Source organism: Echinops telfairi, unplaced genomic scaffold, assembly GCF_000313985.2.
Source record: "Echinops telfairi isolate 266 unplaced genomic scaffold, ASM31398v2 ScPeMD7_24;HRSCAF=84, whole genome shotgun sequence".
Lineage (NCBI taxonomy): Eukaryota > Metazoa > Chordata > Mammalia > Afrosoricida > Tenrecidae > Echinops > Echinops telfairi.
In genome coordinates, this window is record NW_022103921.1 from 2,705,681 (window position 1) to 2,731,187 (window position 25,507).

General features: G+C 41.3%; 1 protein-coding gene across 1 annotated transcript in view; it reads left to right on the forward strand.

The window, feature by feature from the left end:
• The window catches only part of UGGT2 (UDP-glucose glycoprotein glucosyltransferase 2), a 264,346-nt gene that overhangs the window by 78,270 nt on the left and 160,569 nt on the right, over positions 1-25,507 (forward strand). The window contains exons 12-13 of the mRNA XM_045289053.1: positions 13,613-13,704; positions 19,242-19,392. Coding sequence (XP_045144988.1) covers positions 13,613-13,704; positions 19,242-19,392 — 243 coding nt within the window. The remainder of the gene's footprint in view (positions 1-13,612; positions 13,705-19,241; positions 19,393-25,507) is intronic.

A 25,507-nucleotide genomic window follows, 5' to 3' on the forward strand; every position in this document is an offset into this window, starting at 1 on the left:
TTGTTACATCGCACCCTGACTGGCTCGTCTCCTCCCTGAGACCCCTCTGCAAGGGGAGTATGAATTGTTTTAAGAGCTGTAAGAACCCCCAATAAAATGAATTAAGAAAAAGGAAAAAAGAGAAAAAAAACCCTGCTAGCTACTTGGTGGGAGGAAAAGGTGGCCGTCTTTTTTGGTAGAGACTTACAGCCTATGAAGCTCACTGGGGCAGTTCTACTGTGTCCTACAGGGCCAATATGAATCCGAATCCGTTTAACAGCAGTGAGTTTGAATTGGTGTAGCCTTTTCCCGGAGTGTGTGTAACACTGTTTAGATACATGCACCACCATGGCCTTTCTTCCATGGTTGTAAGCGGACTGTAGTGGTGCCAGTGTTTGTATCTGTCTTCAGAGCAGAAGAGCTGGGAAGGACATTTGTTTTCACAAAAGCCTCCTTGTCACGCTTCAGCAGATTTCTGCTTCCGTTTCTTTGGCCCTGAGTCTTATCATGAGGCCATCTTTATTTACAAGGAAGGCTAGAGCATGTAATGTTTTCTTTTTCGAGTAACTGAGGCAATCAAAAGACAAATGGGTCATGTATGGAATTAGGTTAGCCAGTCAGCACTGCCTGTCACACTGGGACATAATACCCTCCCTCTAAGTTCCGCTATTTTGATGATGGCCAAGAAGAATACACAAGTAAATGCATAGGTCACTGGAACGTAAGCTCTTTGGTTAATATCACGCTACCTGGGATATTCTTTGCCCTGTTGTTTGCCTTACACATTTCTATTTCAAAACCGACTTCTGGGATTATTACTGTAAGCTTTTCTTTTCCATGATTTCACAAAGGATTAAAAAAATAATTTCCAGCATTTGTTTGGATTACACAATCTGCAATTAAAAAGGAAGGGGGAGAGGAGAGGAGAAGAGGGACAAAGAAAGAAATGCCAAAATGTTGATGGCTTCACATAATAGAAGTTTATACGTTTTTCCCCATTAAAAATCAGCCAAAATAGGTATTCTGATGATCAGAACCTTACTTTGTATAGTGATTTCAAGTCCAGAACCTCGTGTATTTTATTAGGTTAAAAAAGAATATAATGGGAACACGAGAGAAAACTGGGAGGACTAGAGTTTCAAGTCACCAGATAAGATCATTTTAAAGACCAGTCAGTGTGAGTGGCCATCAAAGTTAGTTGTTGAAGCAAAGGAGAAGTGAAAGGTAATAGGAATGCGTAGGTTCAGAAACTCTGAATAGGAAAAGGGGACTCATGATGGGGTCCAGATAGAATCACCCACCCAGCACTCCTGATGCTAGACCAGAAAATTAAGAGGATTGTGAGTGTGCACACAGACCCCACCATGGCGCACCAAACCCTGAGGGCAACGTAGCCACATGGAGCAACACATGAACAGAGTGGGCTACAGGGCCGGCTCCAATCAGAGCCAACATGACCCCTCCCTAGAAGAATGTGCTACAGAGAACAACACTGAGCCCACGCCCACGCAGAGGGTAAACCAAGAAGGAAAAGAGTGAGTGAAGCTCTAGACCAGTGGTTCTCAACCTGTGGGTCACGACCCCTTTGGGGGTTGAATGACCCTTTCACAGGGGTTGCCCAATTCATAACAGTAGCCAAATTACAGTTATGAAGTAGCAAAGAAAATAATTTTATAGTTGGGGGAATCACCACAACTTGAGGAACTATATTAAAGGGTGGTGGCATTAGGAAGGTTGAGAACCACTGCTCTAGACCCACATCGGCACACCAAGCCCCAAGGACAATTTCCCACATAGAGCTGATAAGGCTCAGAGAGGACTGTACAGCCAACAACAGCTCGAGATATGATGTCTACTCACTGGAGCATCCCGTGACAGAGGACAATACTGGTGACACATGGCAGGGAGTGAGTCTAGTCTGAACCCCCCACAATGGGGCAAACCAAGAAGGGAACATGACAGATCAACAACAGGAATAAAGCAAAGCCACAATGCCCCTGAGTAGCCCCCAGAATACACTTCAGTCTAGGAGGGGCAGCTACCGGAAACACACACACCCTGCCCCCGCCAGGATCAATGTGGAGATAGTCATAAAGGTCAGCAGACAAACCTGGAATTATCTATGTTTTTTTGCTAGATATATGATATATATATATATATATTGTCTTTTATATATATAAATTTTTTGTTTTCTTTTTGTATTGTCTACGTTATTGTTAGTTTGCCTACCTATATAAGATAGGCATGGGAAGCAAGCCTGAGGAGAATGCAGTGGGACTGAAGGTTCCAGAGGGACTTAGGGTGAGGAGGAGGCAGGGGATGGGAGCAGTGAGCAAACAATGCCATAGACAGGGGAGCAACTAGGGAATTAAAATCAACGTAGAGATCCTGGGGGTGTTGGAGCAACAGCAATCTAGTGAGAGGAATTACTAAGAAGCAGAAGAAAGGCGAGTATGATGATGGGAAAGGAGGAAGGTAAAAGGAAACTGAGGAAAGATCTAGGGTGCAAAGTTATGGATAGAGATATAAACATAGGTGTGCACTTATGTAAATACATTCATAAAAATAGAGGTATTGGCATATGTCCATATATTTATATGGCAATACAGTGAGGAAGTAGATGGACCTTGGACCTCTGCTCGAGCCATCCCTCAAATGCAAGAACACTTGGTTCTAACAACCTGGCATTCTGTGATGCACATGATTGCTGAAGACAAAATGGGTGCAGAAGCAAATGTGAAGAAAGCTGATGGTGCCTGACTCTCAAAAGATAGAGAGCATCTTGGGTCTTAAAGGCTTGAAGGTAAACAAGCAGCCATCTAGCAGAGAAGCAACACGGAAGAAGCACACCAGCCTGTGTGATCAGAAGGTGTCGATGGGATCAGGCTTCAGAAGACCCAAAACAAACAAACATTGTTGAGAACAAGGGGCATTGGAGCAGAGACCCAAAACCCATCTGTAGACAATGGGACATCTCCTCACAGAAGGGTCACAAAGAAGGGATGAGTCAATCAGGGTGAAGTATAGCATTGCTGAAACATACAATATTCCTCTGGTTCCTTGAGGCTTCCTCACGCCCCATTATCATGACCCCAATCCTACCTTTCACTGCGGGTTAGGTTGGAGCACATACACAGGTACAAATAAGAGCTCACACTGAATCCAGGTCAGCTAAACCTCTCAGGAACAGAAATGGGAGTGGCGATACCAGGGAGGGTAGGGGGAAGATGGGGAGAGGAGTGGAGAAGAAATCACTGGGGAAGGGGAACAGTGGTTGGTGTAAGATAGAAATAATAATAATTTATAATTTATCAAGGGGTCATGGGGGGGTGGGTAAAAAGAAGAACTGATACCAAGGGCTCAAATAGAAAGTAAATGTTTAGAAAATAATGATGGCAACATATGTACAAATATACTTGCTACAATGGATATATGGATTGTTAGAAGAGCTGTAGGAGCCCCCAATAAAATGATCTTAAAAACAACACTGAACAGCCCTGGGCTTGAGTGAGTACAATATTTGTCACAGAGTAATCCCTTAAAGTATTTGTTGAATTAAAAACATTTTCAATGATTGAATGTTACCCAAAATACATTTTAAGGAGCCCTGGTGGTAGTGTGTGTTAGGCATTGGACCGCTGTTTGCAAGGCTGGTGGCTCAAGCTCCCTCTTCTGCAAGAAAAAGATGAGGCTGTCTGTCGGAGTAAGATTTACAGCCTCAAAACTTTATTTTTGGTCTCTGTGAGTCAGATTGACTGGATGTACTCTGTATTTAGCATTATACAAATTCTTTTCTTTTTCTAAAAGTTTTATTGACATATAATTCATATACCATACAATCCAATAGTAGTTCAGTCATATTACAGAGATGATTACTGTGCAATCATCATCACAGTCCCTTTTAGGACATTTTCTTCATTCTTGGACTCACTATTGTTAGCTCTTCATTTCCCCTCAACCTCCCTGTTGTCTATAGATTTAGCTACCCTGGATTTCATATACAGCAAAACATACAAATAACAGCAATAACAATGACAAAATAAAACAGAAAAATCTCAATTGAAAAGAAAGCAGAAAATAATTAAAAACTGGAATATAAAATGAGTCAACAAGAAGATCAAATGGCAAGGTGTCAAATGTTAACCAAACTTCATGTGTAGTAATCCACTCTGCAATGTGCACTCTCTCTGATTAGCGAGGCTGGTCACATGCCTGTTCCCTAGTCAGAGGGAATTCACCAGAGACTTAGTCCACATGGAGACCCTGTGAATGGATTTCAGGCTTTCAGGGTCATTCATAGCTGCCTACAAAATTTGGTGTTCAGATTTTAAGCTCTGATACCATTCCCTCTTCTGTATTTGGATTTTAAGACTTATAATCCTTAGATCACATAGGCCAGTGTGCTGCTTCCATGTGAACTTAGTTGAAAGCATTATAAAATTTTAATACGTTTTGTATATTATGGCCACAAATATAGTCATCAAATCAATTCCAACTTATAGCAACCCATGAGGACAGAGTAGAATAGAAGTGCCTCTTAATGTCTCTAAGACTAAAATTTGTACAGGAACAGACAGCCTTGTCTTTGTCGTCTGGCGTGGCTATTGTGTTTCAACTGCCAGCCTTGAGGTTAGCAGCCCATCCTATGTCAAGTTTTATTAATATCACAGTGCATAAATTAAGATTCATTGTTTTCTTCCGGCTCACAGAATTTATATAAAGCTGAACCACAATTAGCATCCTGATCTGTACTGCACGTCATTTTAGTAAACACTTATTGAATGTTTGCTTAAGTATCAAGCATCTTGCCAGATTACTGGAGAAAAAATATATACTCGAGAAGATTAGAAAATATAGCTACTCACTTTTCTGATAAAAATCCTTCCTGTCTATAGGGTCCAAGAGACCTAGTAGGACAGAGTGTAACTGCTCCTGTGGGCTTTTGGGGGTATCGATCTTCACAGGAGCAGAAAGCCTTGTCTTTCCCCCACAGAACAATTGGTGGGTCAGAGCCACAGCCATAGTAGCAGCTCAGTGCATAGCCCACTGTGCCACCACAACTTGTAACAATTTTTAAGTGATTCTGATTTCTGGAACAACATATGAGCTGCTTTGAAGTACAGTCAATATACATGTAAATAAAACTAAGTGGGCAGTGGCTGTGTGATGTTCCCCAACAAAAAAATCACCATAAAATCCTGTTGATCAAGCAAAGATTAGTTAAATAAACTCACTGACAGAGTTTGTTAATGTCTTAAAAGGAGAACATAAGGGTGTAATGTTTATAGGGGTGAAGGCTTTGATTTATGTGTTTTAAGTTAAGTCCTTCAAGGTAGGGAGCTGTTGGAGATTGATTGAAGTTTGGGAAGCAATAGTTTAATATTGGTGGACCAGGCAGAATGATGGCTTTTTGAGCTAACTGTTGTCTGATAAAGCAGCTCTTATCCAAATGAGATAAGTGTTTGCTCAGTTGTATCAACCCTTTGCTTGAAAAAAATGATTTGCAAGAAATACCTGAACTAGTTGGGGTTTTTTTGTTTTGTTTTTAAATCATTTTATTGGGGGCTTATACAACTCTTAATGCAATCCATACATCCATTGTGTCAAGTACATTTGTACATTTGTTGCCATCATCATTTTCAAGGCAATTTCTTTCTACTTGAGCCCTTGGTATCAGCTTCTCATTTTCCCCCCTCCCTCATGAACCCTTGATGATTTATAAATTATTATCATGTTTTCATATCTTACACTATCTGATATCTCCATTCACCTACTTTTCTGTTGCCCATCCCCCTAGGAGGGGGTTATATGTAGATCCTTGTGATCGGTTCCCTCTAACTGTGTGCGTTGCTCTCACCTACGGAAGGTGAGCACACATATATCTGTTATTTATATCCAAGCAGGTACTTTGCCTGCAGTTGCATGGTTTGGCTCTCCCTCTTGCTATTCTGTATCACAAGAGATGTGTCCCTGATAGAGGCTGAGCTAGCCTGGATTCTGAAATGGAAATGCCCATGGAACAGAGTCTAAGATGACTGAAAGTCTGAATATATAACGTGAGTGAGCAAGGAATACGTGTACCTGTTGTCAGTCATTGAGGTTTAGCCACATGTCATTTTTGTGTAGTTTGTTTTAGGAGTTTGGTTACAGTAATAATCAACAATTAGAGACCTAGCAGCAAATTGGTTACATTTTGTACTACTCACTTTTCAAAACTACCAGCCATTCTCTGGAGAATGAGGCTCTCCTGTGAAAAAGTGACTCCTTTCTGGAATTGACTCAATAGCTTAATGGCAATGAGTTTGGTTTTGGGTGGCCTTATCAGTAAGCATTCACTATAAGGTTGGTGGTTCGAACCTACCAACGACTCTTCAGTAGAAAGATGAGGCTATCTCCTCCCATAAAGATTTACAGCCTCAAAAATCCAGTTAACTCAATAGCAGTGTGCTTGATTAGTTTTAGTGTTTTAATTTCTGTTTCTTGTTTTCTTAATTTTATATCATATACTCTTGCAACTTTATGTTTCACATTTGAAAGTTCAAACTAATTTGTTATTCTGTCTAATTATTTGCAATTATTTGGAAACAGTGAAAATACAAGGGGGCTTCATGGAAAAATGGAACTAACAGATAATAGAATTTTCCACAATGTTTTTAAAGCCCTCTTTTGTAGAGATAGGAGAATTGGAAGAATAAGAGGTCGCTATAGGGCCCCCAGAAGAATTTACTGTAGAGGACAGCACTAAAACTGCAGCTTGGGGAGAGAGAGATGTCTGATCAGAGCACATGGGAGCAAGTGAATGGGGAGGAAGAGAGAGAGGAGCACATCCTTGTCCACCAAGACTCGGGGATGATATCCCAGCTCAGAGCACCAATGCACAGAGAGGACCATATGGCCGGCCCCACTATAAGACACGACATCCCTCGCTGACCCATGCCCCTACAGGGACAACACTGGAGACCCAGTGTTGGGATTGCGGCCCGTCTGAGCCCACCACACTGAGGCTAAACACTAAGGGCATGCAGCAGAGCAATGGAGGGATCGCCAAGGATAGACTTTGGGGTCAGGGCGTGGCACCCCATCAGACTCGACTGGAGGACACTCTTAGAGGTCAACAAACAGACCTTGAACTATTTACAGGGTTTTTGTTGTTGTTATTGGCTTTTTGTTGTTGTTGTCATTGTGTTTTCTTTTGTCGCTTTGTTTTGCTATGTCTTGTTTTTTTGTGCATATTATTTCTGCAGGTCTATCTACATAAGATAGGCTGGATGAACAGTCTGGAGGAGAAAACATGGGACCGATGGTTCCAGGGGGGAAATGGGAGAGGGGGAGGTGGGGGAAAGTAGGTGATGTTGACTGCCCCAGGGACAAGGGAACAACAAGTGATCCAAAAACAGTGACAAGGAGGGTGTAAGAGGTCTGGTAGGGATTGATCAAGGGCAATGTAACCGAGAGAAATTACTGAAACTCAAATGAAGGCTGAGCATGATAGTGGGACAAGAGGAAAGTAAAAGGAAATAGAGGAAAGAATTAGGAGGCAAAGTGCATTTAAAGAGGCCTAAATACAACCATGTACTTATGTAAATATATTTATATATGATGATGGGGAAATAGATCTACGTGTATATATTCATAGGTTTAGTATTAAGGCAGCAGATGGACATTGGGCCTGCACTGAAGTACTTCCTCAATGCAAGAACACTTTGTTCTCTTAAATTGGCATTCCATGATGTACACCTTCCCTACACAATCGCTGAAAACAAATGTGTGCACAAGCAAATGTGGTGAAGAAAGCTGATGGTGCCCAGCTATCAAAAGATATAGTGTCTGGTATCTTAAAGGCTTGTAGGTAAACAAGTGGTCATCTAGCTCAGAAGCAACAAAGCCCACATGGAAGAAGCACACCAGCCTGTGTGACCAGAGGTGCCAAAGGAATCAGGTATCAAGCATCAAAGCACAAAAAATCATATCATTGTGAATTATGGGGAGTGCAGATTGGGGTCCCAAAGGCCATCTGTAGGCAACTGGACATCCCCCTTACAAAAGGGTTTCAGGGAGGAGATGAGCCAGTCAGGGTGCAGGGTAGCAATGATGAAACATACAACTTTCCTCTCGTTCCTAAATGCTTCCTCCGCCCACCCCCCACCCCCTACTATCATGATCCCAGTTCTACCTTACAAATCTGGCTAGACCAGAGGATGTACACTGGTACAGATAGGAACTGGAAACATAGGGAATCCAGGACATATGATCCCTTTAGGACCAGTGGTGAGAGTCTGGATACCGGAAGGATGGAGGGAAGGTGGGGTAAAAAAGGGAACTGATCACAAGGATATCCATATACCCACCTCCCTTGGGGACAGAACAGAAACATGGGTGAAGGGAGATGTCTGACAGTGTAAGATATGAAAAATAATAATTTATAAATTATCGGCTTCATCTGCAACCTTAATTCTTAATGTATGGACATGAGTACATAGTTCTATTCCCGTCTTGTTATATACACACACACACACATACATACACACACACACACATATGTACATGCCTGTATTTAGTTCTATTCCCGTCTTGTTTTATATACATATATGTGTGTGTATATATATATATATATATATACACACACATATATATATATACACACACACACATATGTACATGCCTGTATTTAGACCTCTACAAATGTCCTTTGCCTCTTGGTTCTCTCCTTTATTTCCTTTTACTTTCCTCTTGTCCCACCATCATGTTTGTCCTTCGTTTGGGTTTAGTCATTCCTCGCTGCTACATTGCCCTTGATTAAAGCCCCACTAGGCATCCTACACTCTTCTCTCCATTGATTTTAGTTCACTCGCTGTTCCCTTGTCCCAGAGTTGGTTACCATCACCCCACCCACCCACCCACCCTTTCTTTCTCCCACCTCCCATTCTCCCATATCCCCCCGGAATCTTTGGTCCCCTTCTTTCATCTCCGAATTATTTATTCTGCCTATCTTACCTAGATAGACATGATATACATTTATAAGTGCAAAAACCAGGAAATGCCAAATAAAACAACAAAGGAAGTCAAGACCAACAAAACAATAACCACCCCCACCACAACAAAGCAACAACAACAAAAAGAAAGCCACTGACATCCATGGAAAAGTCTAAAGATAGTTCAAGGTCTGTCTGTTGGCCTTAACGAGTGTTTTCCAGTCGAGTCTGATGGGGTAGCACACTCTGTCTCCAAAGTTTATTTCTGGTATTCCCTGGGGATTTCATCACTTTGCTCCCCTTGCTGCTCTGTTTCATGCCAGTACTGTTTCACCCCAGCGTTTTGGGATCAGATTGTGCACATTTCCCATACTGTGCCTCCAGTATTGTCCCCGCAGCGCTATGGTATAGTGAGGGACATTGTGTCCCATGGTGGGTCTGGCCCTATGGTCCTCTCTGTGCGTTATCAGCTCTGAGCAGGAACATCGTCATTGGGGCTTGGTGGGCCAGGATGTGCTCCCCTCCCTCTCCATCCCTTTTCGTTTCTCCCATGTGCTCTAGTCAGATGCGCCCCTCTCCCCAAGATGTAGCCCCAGTGTTGTCCTCTGAAGTGCATTCTTTGAGGGGGGAGGGGGGCATCGGTGTCCACATAGGTAGGATTGGGGCCGGTCCTGCAGACCTCTCTATTGGTTTCCTAGTGCTTGCTGGTGTGTTGTATTCATGTCTTGACGCATTGAGTTGAAGCCTGGTTCCCCCAACCGTTTCAAGGGTAGATTCCCCAACTGTTTGTGGTGTAGTGGAGGGCAGACATGATTTCCCCAGCTGTGTCCTAAAGCCAACAAATGTGGCAGGAGCTCCCGGAGCTGGGCCATCAGAGTTTCCCTAGGCAGAGGGGAGTGGCCTGGAGGCCGCTAGTGGATTGTGAACGGAAAGAGAGGGAGAAGAGATGAAACAGAGAGAAAGGAGAGAACAAATATAAGAGCAAAAATAAAAAACTTAACACACACATACAAAAGCAAAGACAAAACAAAAACAGAGTCAAAAAAAGGAAAACAAAAAAGAAAAACAATCTGCTGAGACTGGCAGGAAAGAGAAGAGATAGATGAGGAAAAAAGAAGAACAAGGAAAAGAAAGAGAAAAAAATGAAGAGATAGCTGAGCCCCTTGCCATGCCGTGTGCAGCACTGCACGTGGGGCAGGCTGGAGCTCTGGGGTAGGGGATCCAGCAGGGGATCCAGTGAGAGGCGAGAAACAAGAAAAGGGAAAAAGAGAGAAGAAAGAGGAAGAAGGGGGGAAAACACCACTGTGCTCACTAAGACTGTGGTGGCAAAGCGAGAAGAAAAAACCAGAGTGTCAGGTTAGTGTGCCCTTTTAGTGCAGGGCCCCACCCGTGCTGGGCAGAATTGCCTAGTCGGCAAGATCACCATAGACACCACACAGAAGTTTCCTCAGCTGCTGGAGCGCTGTAGAGGGCTGTCGCAGCTGCCTTGTGTGGTGTGCAGCACACCCACACAGGGCAGGCTGGAGTTCCCCCTGCTCTTTGGGCGGAGTTGCCCTAGGTAGAGGATAGTGGCCCGGAAGCCACCAGTGGCGTGTGAAAGGAAAGAGAGGGAGAGAAGAGGAAAAACAAAGAAAAAGAAACAAAATGACAAAACTGGGCCCACTGAGACTGACTGCAGTGGGAATGATAGAAGGGCGAGAGAATAAAGAGAGAAGACAAAAAATAGTAAGTAAGGAGATAGCTGGGGCCTGATCACCTGACTGTGGGGCTGGAGGACTTCCAACCCTGCCTTAAGGTAGCAGGGTGTGGTGTGCCCAATTGTTGTAGGGTCCCACAGTTGCTGGGAGGAATTACCCTCGAAGGCAAGATCACAGCAGAGGCCAGGCAGCGATTCCAGCAATGGTGTTGAGTACTGGAGATAACTGGTATGGCTGCCTTGTGCTGTATGCAGCACTGCAGCAGGGGGGAAGTTTCCTCAGCCAAGTGTATGGTCCCAGGAAAGGCAAGGGATCCCCAGTCACTGGAGAACAGGAAGGACCTCCCCAGCTGTGTGTAGGATCACTGAGGGTGGACAGTAGCTCCTCCACCTCCCACCCCCGCCCCTGTTGGGCTTGTGGAGTTGCCCTAGCTTGTGCCAAGACCACTGATGCCCCAATAGCCAATAGTTCAGAGTTCTTCTTCCTGCTCCCCCCCACCTCCCCCGCCAGCTAGAATTGAATTAAATTAAATTGGCCCCCAGGCTATGGACTCTGGGTTTGTGCTCAGTGGGGTATCCTGAAACTGAGGCTTGCTCCTGGGACTCTTTGTTATGTTGAAAGCCTCAGGGCTCTGTAGCTACCTTCTGGCATTCCTTAGCACTGACTCCCTTGGTATGCTAATGTATGTTAAAGGGTTTGTTTAACTCCAGTTTGTCTTGGAGTTAAACAATGAGCCTGAGACTTGCAGTTTTTACAGAGAAAATGTTTTTTCTCTTTTTTATATTGGGCTTATGAGGTGCCCTGATTTCTGGCTTGTCACGCTGACTCTCAGGGGAGGAGATCTAGCTTATCAGGGAGGTTGTTTTCTTCTTAGCCAGCTGGAACTAAATTTGCCCCCATTGCCACCCTCTGGGCTATTGCTACCAGCTTATGCTCTGCCATGCTGTGATCTGACTCGGGTAAATTTTCTGTCGTCTTTTCAAGTGCTCCAAAACTGTGGCTTCCCGTGATGACCCTGACCACTAGGCTATGAGCACAAAGTAGCTAACACCGCTGGGAGCTCTGGTGTGGGGTCGTGTGACTACCTTTCAGAGGTTCTCAAGTCTGGGATTATGACCCCTTTTGGATGTCACCTGGGGAAATCGCTACTCACTGCTGGAGAGGCTCTGTCTGGAACCCACGAGCCCAGCATAATTAACCTAGGGCGTTTCAGTGTGTTCTCGGTTCACTTTGTGAGTGAAAATTTAAAAAGCAGGGATCAGGACAGACCTAGTACCCTGATTCTAATTTTAGGATGCGCTTCCCAGTCTCCTTCACTGTACCTTCTAATTTTCTGGTCTGGCAGCAGGAGCTCCGGGCAGGTAAATCTAACTGGACTCCATCTTCTTCCTCACCCTCAAATTGCACTGTTTTAAAATTGTTTTTCCCCCTAAACTGATTTGCCTATTCTTATGATAATAGTGTAGTTTTCATTTTTGAGTGCTTTGGTTGCATAGATATATTACATTTAAATTTTACAACAAACCTACAAGATAGATTGAATTATTCCTAATTTACTGATGAGGAAACTGACTCATATAGCTAGTAAGACATAAAACTAGTAAGCTTCAAGACTAGGACTTAAACCAGGTCTGACTCCCAAACCGTGGTCTCATTAACTATGCTGTGCTGACAAGGCCATTATTTGTTTTAAATTGTAGTGCTGACCCAGTGTCTGAAGTCATTTCTAGCACATGATGCTGTTACAGTTAATGATGTGATGTTGAGTTCATCTCAATTTACAGCAACCCCATGTGAAAAAGTGACCCTTTACTCTAGGGCAGGGGTCCTCAAACTGCAGCCCGCCAAGGACATTTATCCGCGCCCCCCCCCAACCCCACCCCCGTGTTTTCCTCCCTTTTGTTTTTTTTTCTTCAAAATAAGATACGTGCAGTGTGCATATGAATTTGGTCATAGTTTTTTTTTTTAACTATAGTCCGGCCCTCCAACGGGTCTGAGGGACAGTGAACTGGCCCCCTGTTTAAAGAGTTTGAGGATCCTTGCTCTAGGGTCTTCCCCACTGTGGTCTTTAGGAAGAGGAGCATAGAGGTGAAGCTTCCCACTGCTCACCGAAAGATTGATTGTTTAAAGTTACGTAGCTGATTGATGGGAGAAAAGGCCTGGCAATCTGTTCCCAGCATGATACAGCCTAGGAAACCTAGGAGGCTTTGAGCAGGAATCAATATGGCAGTACACAAAACCGGATCTTTCTGGACGTAGATCACCACGTCTTTCTTTCAGTCACTGGGTGGGTTCAAGCCACCAACCTTTTGGTGAGTGGCAAGCACTCATGTGGGCAACCAATACTAGAAGAGCAAGGCCCCTTTTTCTATTGTCTTATGTCGCGGATGGATTCTGACTGAGAGCTTCCCTCTGTGACAGAGTAGAATTGCCCCAGAGGTGCTTTTTTGTCTGTCAGTTTTACTAGAGCAGATTGTCAAATCTTTCACAAAGACACTGGATGGGTTTAAATTGCCAACCCTTCAGTTATCAGCTGAGTGCTTAAGCATGGTTGACCATGTGTGTGCACAGAATGTAGTAGATAAGTCATCATGGAGCTTCACAACTTTACTATCCTGAATTACAAAATCAAAAGATTCAAGCATTTGGTTCTGTCTCTGATCTGTCAGAGTCCTGTCGTTATGTCAGTGTTGGGCAATCAGTTGCCCATAGGTCAAATCCAGCTTGCTCCCTGTTCTTGTAAATTAAAATTTGACTGGAAAATAAGGCATGCACATTTTAAAACTATGTATTGTCTATGGCTGCTTTGTTGCTACAAAAACAGAATTAGTAGTTGTTCCAGAGACTGTTTGGCAGGGAGGACCTAAAATGCTTATTATCTGACTGTAGAAATAACTCGCTGACCTTCTGGCTTAATTGCTATTTTCATATCAGGTCCTTAACTGTTGTTCTCTCTGTTTCAAGGTTCTCCGAGATAGATATGCTATTCAAGCAGGTGATACGACTCTCTATATAAATGGACTTCGTATTGATAAGGATACAAACGATCCTTTTAGGTAAGTATTAGATTATTGATAGCAAACAAACTGCTGTTTACGTAAGAAGTAAACTTCTTGAATATTTGTCAAAACAAAAATCACTTTAAAGTTAAAGCAAATGCATGTGTTTGATTGCGAAAAACAAGTTTTTTGTGTGTGGCTTCACATATGAGAGGTAGAAGCATTTTAGAATGTCAGGACTACAAGAGATCTTATGTAGGTATTTTTTCAGATGAGCAAACTGAGGCTTCTGAATCCTATATTCTCATTGTTCCAAACTGTTTTTTGTTTTAAAGAGTAGCTTAGTGATACAGCAGGGAAAAGCACTGGGAGGTGGCTTAGCAACCAGAGAGCCCCACTTTCCAGAGAGGAACTGCAGGCAGTACAAGGTTTTTCTCAGAAGAAAAAATTAGCAAGAATATAAAGTGCATTTATCAGAATATAAGGTGTGCTATCAAAAAGAAAATGTGAAAGCACATACGTTGGGTATTTTCTAGATCCTTAAAATCAAAAATAGCTTCAGAAAAAGTGCTCTGGACCCGAATTATGAAGTCTTTTACTTATTAGTGGACATTGGCCCATATGTTAATAGAATGAGCTAAACAAAAGTAATAGAAGTGAATTTTTAAAATTTTTGCTTTGAAAGGGAAACTACATTCAGACTTACTATTTGCAACGTAACATGATTCTAATAAATACAACACTTAGTTCACTTATTCAGCTGTAATTGAATTGAGTATACAAGAGGACTTCAAAATATCCATGGCATTAAAAGATAATGACCTTTCCCATGAACTGTGTGAAGCCCTATCATACTTTTGTGAACTGGAATTAACTAGATACTTATGTTCCATTGTCTTACCAGTTTAGAAATAAAAGTTTGTAGGAAAAATAGAGAAATAGATGAATTCATTTGAAACTTAACTATTATTTTACTATTTTTTACAATCTCGCCTCATATCAGCTTAAGCACTCTTGTACTTAGTTAAATCTTTTGAACCTTGCATTAGAAAAAAAATGATAACCTGTGATATGTAGAACAAGTACTGCACATAAAAACGTAGAGGGGTTCTTAGATGCTTACATAAACTTGGAGGACAAAAGTTATATTTGTGCTCAGGGACCATGAAAAACGAGTTAAACGAGGCTGTGAAATGGCATGTAAATTTTAGAAAGTTTGCTGTGATAGTGTACAGGGACATTTTCCTGGCAGGAATAGTGTCCTGAATGATTAACCAAGATTGTAGGTTACTCAAGAACTAAAAATGCTCTGGCTCTTCTGCCTAGTGTTTCGTGCTTTCTCGGAAATGTGCTCCATTCTGTTCCTACTTGATGGGATCACCTGTGATAGGTATAATAATTTCCTCAAGAGGATTGAGAAGATACGTAAGCATATTTGCATCTTCTGGCATTTGAGAACAAAATAATCCAAGAGCCTTCTCAAAACAAAATCAGTGTGTGTGGCATAAAAAGCAGTGTGAAGGAGTCGATTAAGGGAAGAAAATCATTTAGGAAAAAGAGGCCCCAAAAAAGTCATAATATTGAATTTACATCTTGGGTCTAAGGAGAAGTCCAGTGTAATTAATGCTGCAGAATGGTTCATTTGGGATAAGGAAAAGGCAGGTATAATACTTGTTTTTTCACTTCTCTCACTGCATGTCCGAGTTTTTGGTTTGTTTGGGGTTTTTTTTTTGCATTTCCGAGTTTTGTTATCCACATAGGTACTAGACTATGTATGCTCCATCACCCTTTCTTCTTCAGATTCTAGAAGTCGTGAGAGTCACTAAAAGATGTGGTTCTCAACCTTCCCATTGCCGTGACCCTTTAATACAATTCCTCATGTTGTGGTGACCCCAACCATAAAATTATTTTCATTGCTACTTCATAACTAATTTTGCTACTGTCATGAATCTGGCGACCCCTATGAAATGGTTGTTTAACCCCCAAAGGTGTCGTGACCCACAAGTTGACAACCGCTGCACTAAAGCCTCCGTGGTTCAGGTCAACACTCAGTCAGTTAGGGCTCTTCACCAGACTACCTCTCACCGCCCAGGAAGCTAAGATAGGAAGAGGCTTTGGAAGTGACAAGAGGAAAAGGCAGGTAAATCTAAGAAATTTGAGGAAGCACATGACTGTGTCTTATATTGTATTTACCTTAACTTATGCAGTTATATCTTGTGAAATAGTTTCTAATAAGATTTTTGCCACTAAATAATCACTTCAACTATAGACTTCGAAGGTCAGAAATTGACTCTGGTATGAACTGCAAATTCATACCTGGAAAACTAACTTGCTCCTGTTTGAGTAATGTTACTACAGTATAAAAAAGAAGTAATAAAATTGTCTTGATAGCTTCACTTATGCAATTTTTTGGGGTTTCTTACTGAAGTTATCTGTCTCTGAATTCTTTTGAGTTTTTAAAAATGCATTTTTAACTTGGTGGATATTTGAGTGGCTATTATGTTGTAAGAACTACTAAGTATTGGGGATCCAATTTAAGTCGAGAAAAAAATCATTTGTCTAAGTGAAATTTACACACTGATAGGATAATAGTAGTTGTACCTCTATATGGTTTATAGTTACTAGTAATTGGAATTAATACCGATTGGATTGCAATAGTTGGAAAGCAAGAAGAAAGATCAGTAGTTGCAAACTATAGCCTGAGCGGTAGAAGTGATGCCGTGGGTCACTTGGATGACTGAGGTGGTTCTTGCCCACATCTGGCGCTTTCCAGTCGCCTCATCTGCATGCACAAGGTGGACAGGAAAAAAAGAAAATAGGAATGCATGTGAATGTGGTATTGGAAAGGAATATTGAATAGACCATGAGCCACTGGAAGAATCAATTAAGCCAATCTTAGAATAAATAAAACCAGACTGTGCCTTAGACATGAAGACAGCGAGTCTCTGGCTCACTCTGAATGTACTGTCTGGAAAGATTAATCCATAGAAAAGCACGTCCTGGTTGGGAGAGTGTCATCTCTTCATGGGAATGCCCACAAAGGCACGAGACTGAAATACAGCAACAGTCATAAGATAGAACAAAACGGGGCAATGTTTTGTTCTCTTATTCTTCAGATTGCCGTGAGTTGAAGCCAACTGGGTGACAAGTAGCACCAACAGTGTTTATCAGTGGTGACTGACAGTGCTTTGGATTTGCAAGCTTCAGAAATTCAAGCTACTCCTTAATGATGGAGCATTAGGACAGTGAACTTCAGGCTGCTTCAAGCAAGGGATATCGATGATAAAGGACATTTATGACATAGTTTTGATAGTAATGACAAAGGGTGATTGTGGCAAAGATGGAAGTGTAGGTTTGGGGAGCAGTGCCTAATTGAGAAAATAGGTATGGCCTGACTGGAAATGGAATGGAAGCAAAAGTGCACCCGATTCACAATTCGGCAAGATCAGATTATGGAACCAAATTGGCGTTTCAGTCATGACTCAAAAGGAGGAAAAGCTAGTGCAGTGTCCAAAACAAACTCGAAGGTAGTAATTCTTTAAAAGCGAAGTATCAAAAATTACTTTCATACTTTAAAATCCAGATTTGAGAGAGATTCCTGATAACTAAACCTAGCATATTGAAAGAACCAGTTTTTAAATCAAAGATGTAGGACGCCCAAAGGAGAAACCGAGGCTGATCGAAGACAGCGTTGTGGCCAGCATCCCAAGACCAAACCAAACTCGCTGCCATGGACTCAGTGCTGCCTCCTCATTGCACCCTCTGTGGGTTTCTGACCCTGTAACTGCTTCCAGGAGTGAAAAGCTCAGTCTTTCTCTCGCAGAGCTGCTTGTGGTTTCGAACGGTTGACCATGCAGATGTCAGCTTAATGTGAAACCACTACAAACTTGCTTAATCTTAAAACCTTAAAATGTAATTATTATTATTTTTTACATATGAGGAAACCAAGACCCAACCAAGCGAGGGCTCGCACAAAAGTGTTAGTAGTCCTGGAAAATGTACTCCCATCTAGTCAATGCTGGCTCAGAGTGGCCTAGAGGGCAGGGGAGAGTGGCTCCGGAGGTTCCTGAGACTGGAATTCTTTATGGGAGCAGAAAGCCTCACTTTTCCCTCGGAGCTAGTACTAGCGGATTCAAAATCCCCTACCCTTTCCAATGGACCACACTGTCTCTAGCTTTTCGATTGGTAGTTTTCCTTGAAAACTAAGCTAAATTAATACAGATTATAATTTCAAAACCTTTGGGAAACATTAGAATATTATCATACAAAAAGGATTCTGAACAGGAACCATCATCAATTTAAGTAGAAAGAACTTTGCCCAGAGAATCCAAAATTTACCGATGAGAAAAGTTTTAAAGAGGGTAAGAATTTCAAGCATATGAGGAAATACTCGTGTAGCACAGACTAAGTATTAATAGATTAGTGATTTGTATTATTCAAGCTACTGCTCTTTTTTGTCATGCTCCCCTGGCATTTTTACTGTTGTTGTGTAGTGAAGTTTGTTTCGTTAAGCACTGGTCAGGCTTGTCTAGGTCACAAGCATGTAGCGTTAAAGTTGTGCACATGGGGCAGCTTGAGACTAATACATAAAACAGATCACCATGTTTCAAATGTAGTTCATTCTCTGTAGTGCTTCCTGTTGGCTGTATTTTAAAATCCACATTTTCTCTATTCTCAATTCTTTTTAGAAGTTCAAATGTCAAATTAAAAAAAAGAGAGAGACTAATATAGATAATGATTGTGATTCTTGACTTTTAAAATAATAGAATTCTTTGTTTAGTCAATGTTTACCTTTGTACATTAAAATAAGGTTTACCATAGTTTATAGATATGGATATGTATAAATAGCTAGATATTGATATATTTCTATAGCCTTCTAATTCCATTCCTGTCACTCTTCGACTGAGTGACCCCGGACAGGACAAGTCACCTGCCTAAAACTCAGTGGCATCATCTGAGGTTTTTTGTATTTTAAAAATTATTGTGGTGAATTGGTGAATTTATACACAATAAAATATTTGCCAACTCAACCATTTTTAAATGTAAGATTCTGTGACAGTGAGTGCATTCTTCCTGTTGTATAGTCATTAATGTTATCCTAATACAAAGTACTGTACCACTTTTAACGTAAACTCAGTATCTCCTAGGCAAAAACTGCTCCCTTTACCTTCCCTTCCATCGCTGGCACTGCTAATAATCTTTCCAAGCCAGGCTCAGTGCCATCGAGGCAATGCTGACTCACAGCGACCCCTTGAGGGTTTCCAAGACTGTAATTGTTTACGGGCGTAGCAAGCCCAGTCTTCCTCCCGTGGAGCAGCTGCTGGTTTTGAACAGCCTACCATGTGGATCCCAGCCCAACGCATACCCACTACACCAGAGTTCCTCTGATAATCTTTAGTTTCGATATATTTCTTTATTTCGTGTAAGTGAACAGACTGTACTTGTCTTTTTGTTCAGTCAGTGTTATGTTTTCAAGGCTTATGCATGTTGAGGCAGCCAACCAAGCAATATTCCATTGTCTGTTTATACTCCATTATGTTAATATATTCATGAATTTAAAATTTTTGGCATATTTCTTTTCTTTGAATATAAAGTATTTTAGATATGCTGAAATTAGAAGGAAAAATGATGAATGGCCTTCAAAATCTTGGGATCAATGCAGAAGATATAAGCAAATTTTTAAAATTAAACTCACATACTTGGGAATACAACTATGCATTGGATATTCGGCATTCTTCTATAAGGGTAAGTTCTCATGTAATTTCTTCTTTTAAAACCTTTAGTGGATTTAAGACAGCATTAAACCATAGGGAAAAGCAAGAGAAGTTCTTTAATATTTTAACTGTTAGTTCAACCCAAAAATAATGCCAAGGTATAATACAATTCTAATAAAAAGCCCCATAATATTATCTATAAACTTCATAAAATATTTCTAAATTTGATCTGAAAGTTCAAATGGTAAGTAAATAGACTTTTTGAAAAGTTGAACTAGCAGACGTGTTTTATCAATATGAAACTAATAAGCAAACTCTGCTATAGATTGATGACACCCTGGTGGTTACGTGTTGGGCTGCTGACAGCACGGTCAAGGTTAGAGTTCGACTCCACTAGTGATTCTATGGGAGTGTATTAGTCTGGGTACTTTGGAGAAACAAATCCACAGCAACTCATGGATAAGAGAGTTTTATGTAAAGAAGATGTGCAGGCACTTGCCCAGGCAATGGTACGAAACAATAAATGTGGAAATTGAGGCTTTGAGAAGCACAAAGTGACTACAAACTTTTTAAGCTACTCAAGGATTAAGTACCCTTGGACAGTGTATTAGTTTAGGTACTTTGGAGAAACAAATCCACAGCAACTCATGGATAACAGAGAGTTTTCTGTAAAGAAAATGTGCATCACGAAAACATCCCAACCCAATGCTGCCCAAGCCCACAAGTCCAACATTAACCCATTAACCCAAAACCAGTCCACAAAGTCCTCCACCTCACAAAACAGAGGCAATGATGCCGACTGCAGGAGGAAAGCTGAGTCAGTGAATGAACAAGCATCTCAGCACTAGCAGGGGTCTCCACACGGCTGCTCCAGCACCCAGGGCTGCATTGGGATAGGTCCATGTGGCTTCTCCTTGGGGATGTCTTGTAGGAAGTCAACCTTGCCAGCTGAAGCAGGAAGCTGCTAAGGCAGCTGCATCCTGGTGCCACCATCACAAAGCAAGAGACCCAAGAACTAGAAAGGCGAGGCTCACCACCCATTTATCCCTCCGCCTTTCAATTAGCCCCACATGTGATTATCGGCCAGGCTGGCACAATTAACTAACTCAGGGAGAAAGATGAGATTTTCTGCTCCCATAAAGGTTTATAGTTTTGAAAACCCAAAGGGGCAGCTCTCCTGTGTCCTATAGGGTAACTCAGAGTTGAAATCAACTCAATCCCAGTAGTTTGGGAGCAGATTGCAGATGAAGTCAACAGAATGTTTGATCCAAAAATAGAACCTAGTATAAATAAGAATTTTAAAAGTAGAATCACAAAATTATAGGAAATAGAACAATACTGGAACAGTCTGGTTGCTTTCTGTGGAAAGAAAATAAATGTAAATCTTTATACCAAAAAACAAAGTAAATTTCAAATGCATAAAATAATTGTCTTAAACTAATATAATATTAATATTGGTGATTTTGTAGTACTCAAAAGATACCATAAATTAACATTTAAACCAATACAAAGGAAAGTACATGTGAAGAAAACATTAGGACAACAAGTGTTATATTCTTTGTTTTTCTACAATCATCCCAAATTAATAGACATTCCTACAAGAGTGATTAGTAAACTTTAGACAAAATGCAAGTCAAGAGGTGGTGAGGGCTGGGGAGCCATTCTGTCTAGAAGAAGGTGAGTGGACGTTTATTGGTGGGCAAACAGGATGGGCAGCGTGCCATTGGGGGGGAAATGCTTAACACTGAGTATAGAGACCCCTCATTAGGAGAATATGTCCAGCTCATGTTCTTAAATGGGCACTTTTGACCTCGTTTTTATTCTGCCTTTGGTAACCCAGACTGTCCTATAGGCATTCAGATTTTAGATTCTGTTCCTTTGAGGTGCACACTATCCTTCATAGGCCACACCGGTGATAAGGATATGATTTGGAGCCCCTCCTAAGCAAACTGAACGTTAGCTCAAACACACCTGTGGCATCTTAAAGGAACTTCACTGCTTCGTAGCGCTTAAGGATGAACCACCCAGAGATGTAAAAAGAAGCAGATGACTGATATTCTAGGGCTGTGGGTGTGGACGTCATTGGACTTTGGTTCCAAATTTGTACTTTGAAAGTGCCCAAGAAAAACTCATATTTCCTGTTTTTATACTCTTTGCCTTTTTATGATGTGTTTCAGTCAAACAGGCATAGCTTTACCTTTGTGAATGAACATTATTGAAAGTTTTTCCCTAGCTCCAACCCTCATTGTTTGAGAAAACAGTGTACAATCACTTCAGTGTTAATCTGTATAGATCAGCGATCTATGTATCTTGATCCAAAAAAATACCCTATATGTGTATATTTTCCTTATCTCGACGGCATTTTAAATTCTATACCATTGGCTAAATTAAAGGTAATAACAGTAAAGCCATGGGGATGGTTTATAATGTTCTCCAATAAAATAACAATAATGTCTCTAGAGACATATTAAACAATAGGTACATGAATGGATTTTTAGCTCTCACTTTATTGTGTCCCAAATAAAAAACAGTTCTTATGACATGGCCCTGTTCAATACTTGCCCCCAAAGAAGTGATCACTGAAGATAAGAGGGCAGAGTGTAATGAAGAAGTCAGATGGTGCCCAGGTATCAGGAAGAATAGAGTCCGGGTTCTTTTTTAAGGCTTGTCTTAAACAGCTGTCTTAAGTTAAGTTCACACAGGAAAAACACACCCGGATTGCAGAAAGCTGGGGTTGACAGTGAAAGCCAAACTCCATTTGCAGAATTCTCCAAGGGCGTTAAGCTTCCGGTGAAACCCCTCTGACTGTGAACCCGTGATGGAAATGGCCTGCGTATCAGACAGTGCATTATAGGGCAGATCCCTGTGGTTGTGGTTAGGTTTAAATGGAACACCGAGCCATTTGATCTCCTTTTTGGTACCGTGCAGACTTGTTCCAGTTTTTATTATCTTCTGCTTTCTTTTCCATTGACGGTTTTCTGTTTTATGCCATCATTATTCAGTATTCATCATTGTTTGTTTGTATTTGTTTGCATTTTGTTTGTTTTCTGTGTATGAAATCCAGGGTAGGTAAATCTATACAGACAGTCTCCTAGGAGCTTGGCAAGGCACGCTGGTGAGAGATGGAGAGCGAACAACAGTGAGAGGAAGGCAGTCCTGAAAATTGATTCTGATGATGACTTCACAACTCTTTGAATGTGATTGAACTATTGAAATTTATGATATATGAATTATAGGTCAATAAAACTGCTTAAAAATTATATTCTTTAAATATAGAAAGGGCTCATATACACCAATAAGATAAAATTTAGATTCCAATAGAAAAATAAGCAAAAGACATAAAATTTGCCACATATGATCTATACATGATTAGAAAACACATGGAAAAATATGAGGGGAATTCTAAAAGTTTGTGAAAAATGTAAATAAAAAATAATGGACTGCTTCTGTGACCTTTATGATCGCCTCACTGCATGCAGCTTCACTAACACAGAAATTAGAATAAGGTACAATTAGATAGCTAGATATATTGATATCCACAGGTAAATACATGTAACTATATATTAAGTTATTGAATTGTGTATGATATTACCACCTTTATATCATGTATCAAATTATCACCCTATTTTGAAATTATAATACGTACAAGGAAACCCTGAATTAAGAATGAGTTGTATTTCTCAGTTTGTCTTTAAGTTGAATTTGCACATGAATTGCAACAGGTAAATATAATTTGTATCTAATTTCAGTGACTGGAAACGTTTGTATTAGTACACAATATTTAGTGTACTGTGCAGTGAAGTCCCCCCATCCTTGCTTCTATGGAGGATTCTGGCTGTCCTTCCAACATGCATTTGTTTGTACCTGGAATATATTTACCTTGAATTTTTAATATAATAGACTTTATAGGGGTTAGTTCATAGCTGTAGTTTGCATTCATGTGCTTAAGTTGGGTGTTCATTACCTGGGACTGCCTGTACTTTATTCAAGGAAAGGGGAAGTGCTGACACATGTCATAAAAATTATGCCGTGATGATTAAGACCCCGCCCCACATCTTCATATACCCTGATGCCGGTCCTTTACTTCTGGGAAAGTGCGGTAAAGAAATTATAGGTGACGGAGGAAAATCCTGATGCCAAGGGGCATAGTCATCACTGCGTATTTTGACAACATTAACAAATGAAAAACAACGCATTTTTAAAGAAACAGAGAGTATACCTCAGTTGTTTTCAGCAGCCACTAAATTGTATTGTTGGATATTTGATTATGAATTCTGTCCTGGATAAATTTATCACAAATAATAATGTTTCACACCAACTGTTTATAGCTGTTTTAGAACTGACAGACAATTCTGTAAGTGGGACAAATGAATTTTAAGAAGTCAGGAATAAGAACTTTCTGCATGATGGAGAGGCATTGAATTATGACTTCTTCGATGTTTCTAGGCTTTTTGTAAAAGAGCATTTTAAAGATCCAGTTTGTAAGTATTAGGCTTTTGCTATAATGTTGCTGACTTATGGAATCACATCCTTTAATTAAGAGAGAAAGAATTACATTTAAAGGCCTCTCACACCCTCCTTGACATTAATTTTGGATCACTTGTTGCTCCCTTGTCCTTGGTTGGTCAACACCACCTCCTTTCCCCCACCTTCCCCTCTCCCATGTCCCCCCAGAACCATTGGTCCTGTTGTTTTCTCCTCCAGAGATTGTTCATCTAGCCTGTCTTATCTAGATAGATCTGCAGAGATAATAATATGCACCAAAAAACAAGGCACAGCAAGACAAAGCGACAGAAGAGAACACAACGATGACAACAACAAAGAAAACCAATGACCAAGAAAAAAGTAAATTAATTTAAAAAACAAACAAACCTGTAAATAAATCAAGGTCTGTTTTTTGACATCTAGGCGTGTCCTCCAGTTGAGTCCGATGGGGTGCCACGCTCTGGCCCCAGAGTCGATCCTTTGCACTCCCTGGGGAGCTCCCTACTCTGCTCCCCTGTTGCTCTGCTGCACGCCCTTAGTGTTTTGCCTCGGTGTGGTGGGGTCAGCCAATGCACAGAGTGGATGGGGGACAACACTGAAGCAGGTTAATTTTTAAGTTGATTTTGTATTGTCTGCAAATGATGTTATAAATACCAAAAGGCCTTTGGCAGGAAAATGGTTCCCCACTCCTGGTTTAAAATCAGGAAAGGAGTTAGGATTATATCTTCTCACCATGTTTATTCAATCTGTCTGCTGAGCAAGTAATCAGAGAAGATGGGTTATATGAAGAAGATTGTGGCGTCAGGATTGGAGGAAGGCTCCTTAACAAGCTGCAATATGCAGATGACACAGTGTTGCTTGCTGAAAGTGAGGAGGACTTGAAGTACTTGCTGATGAAGATCATGTATTGCAGCCTTCAGTATGGATTACAACTCAATGTAAAGAAAACCCAAATCCTCACAATTGGAACAATAGGTGACATCATGATAAATGGAGAAAGGTGGAGCAGGGAGCCAGTGGAGGGGTCTGAGGGCCCAGCCCCAATCCCAACTATATGGTCAGCCTCTCCCTGCAGAAAAATTTACTTCAGAGGACAGTACTGAAGCTGCAGCTCAGGGAGAGGGACATGTCTGATCAGAGCACATGGGAGCAAATGAAGGGGGGTGGGGTGGGGAGAGAGTGTGGAGCGCATCCTGGCCCACCAAGCCCGGAGGACGATATCCCTGCCTCAAACAGCCAATCCACAGAGAAGACCATATGGCTGGCCCCACTCTGAGACACGATGTCCCTCATTGACCCATGGCCCTACGGGGACAACACTAGGCAAAACACTAAGGGTGGGCAGCAGAGCAGCAGGGGGAGTGGAGCAGGGATATCCTGAGGGAGTGCAAAGGATAGACTTCAGGGCCAGAGGGTGGCACCCCATCGGACTCGACTGCAGGACACCCCTAGAGGTCAAAAAACAGACCTTGATCTTTTTACAAGTTTTTCTTTCCTTAATTATTTTTGGGGGTCATTGGTCTTTTTGGTTGTCGTCATTGTATTTTATTTTGTCGCTTTGTCTTGCTATGTCTTGTTTTTTGGTGCATATTATTATCTCTGCAGGTCTATCTAGATAAGATAGGTTGGATGAACAATCTGGAGAAAACAGTGGGACCTAT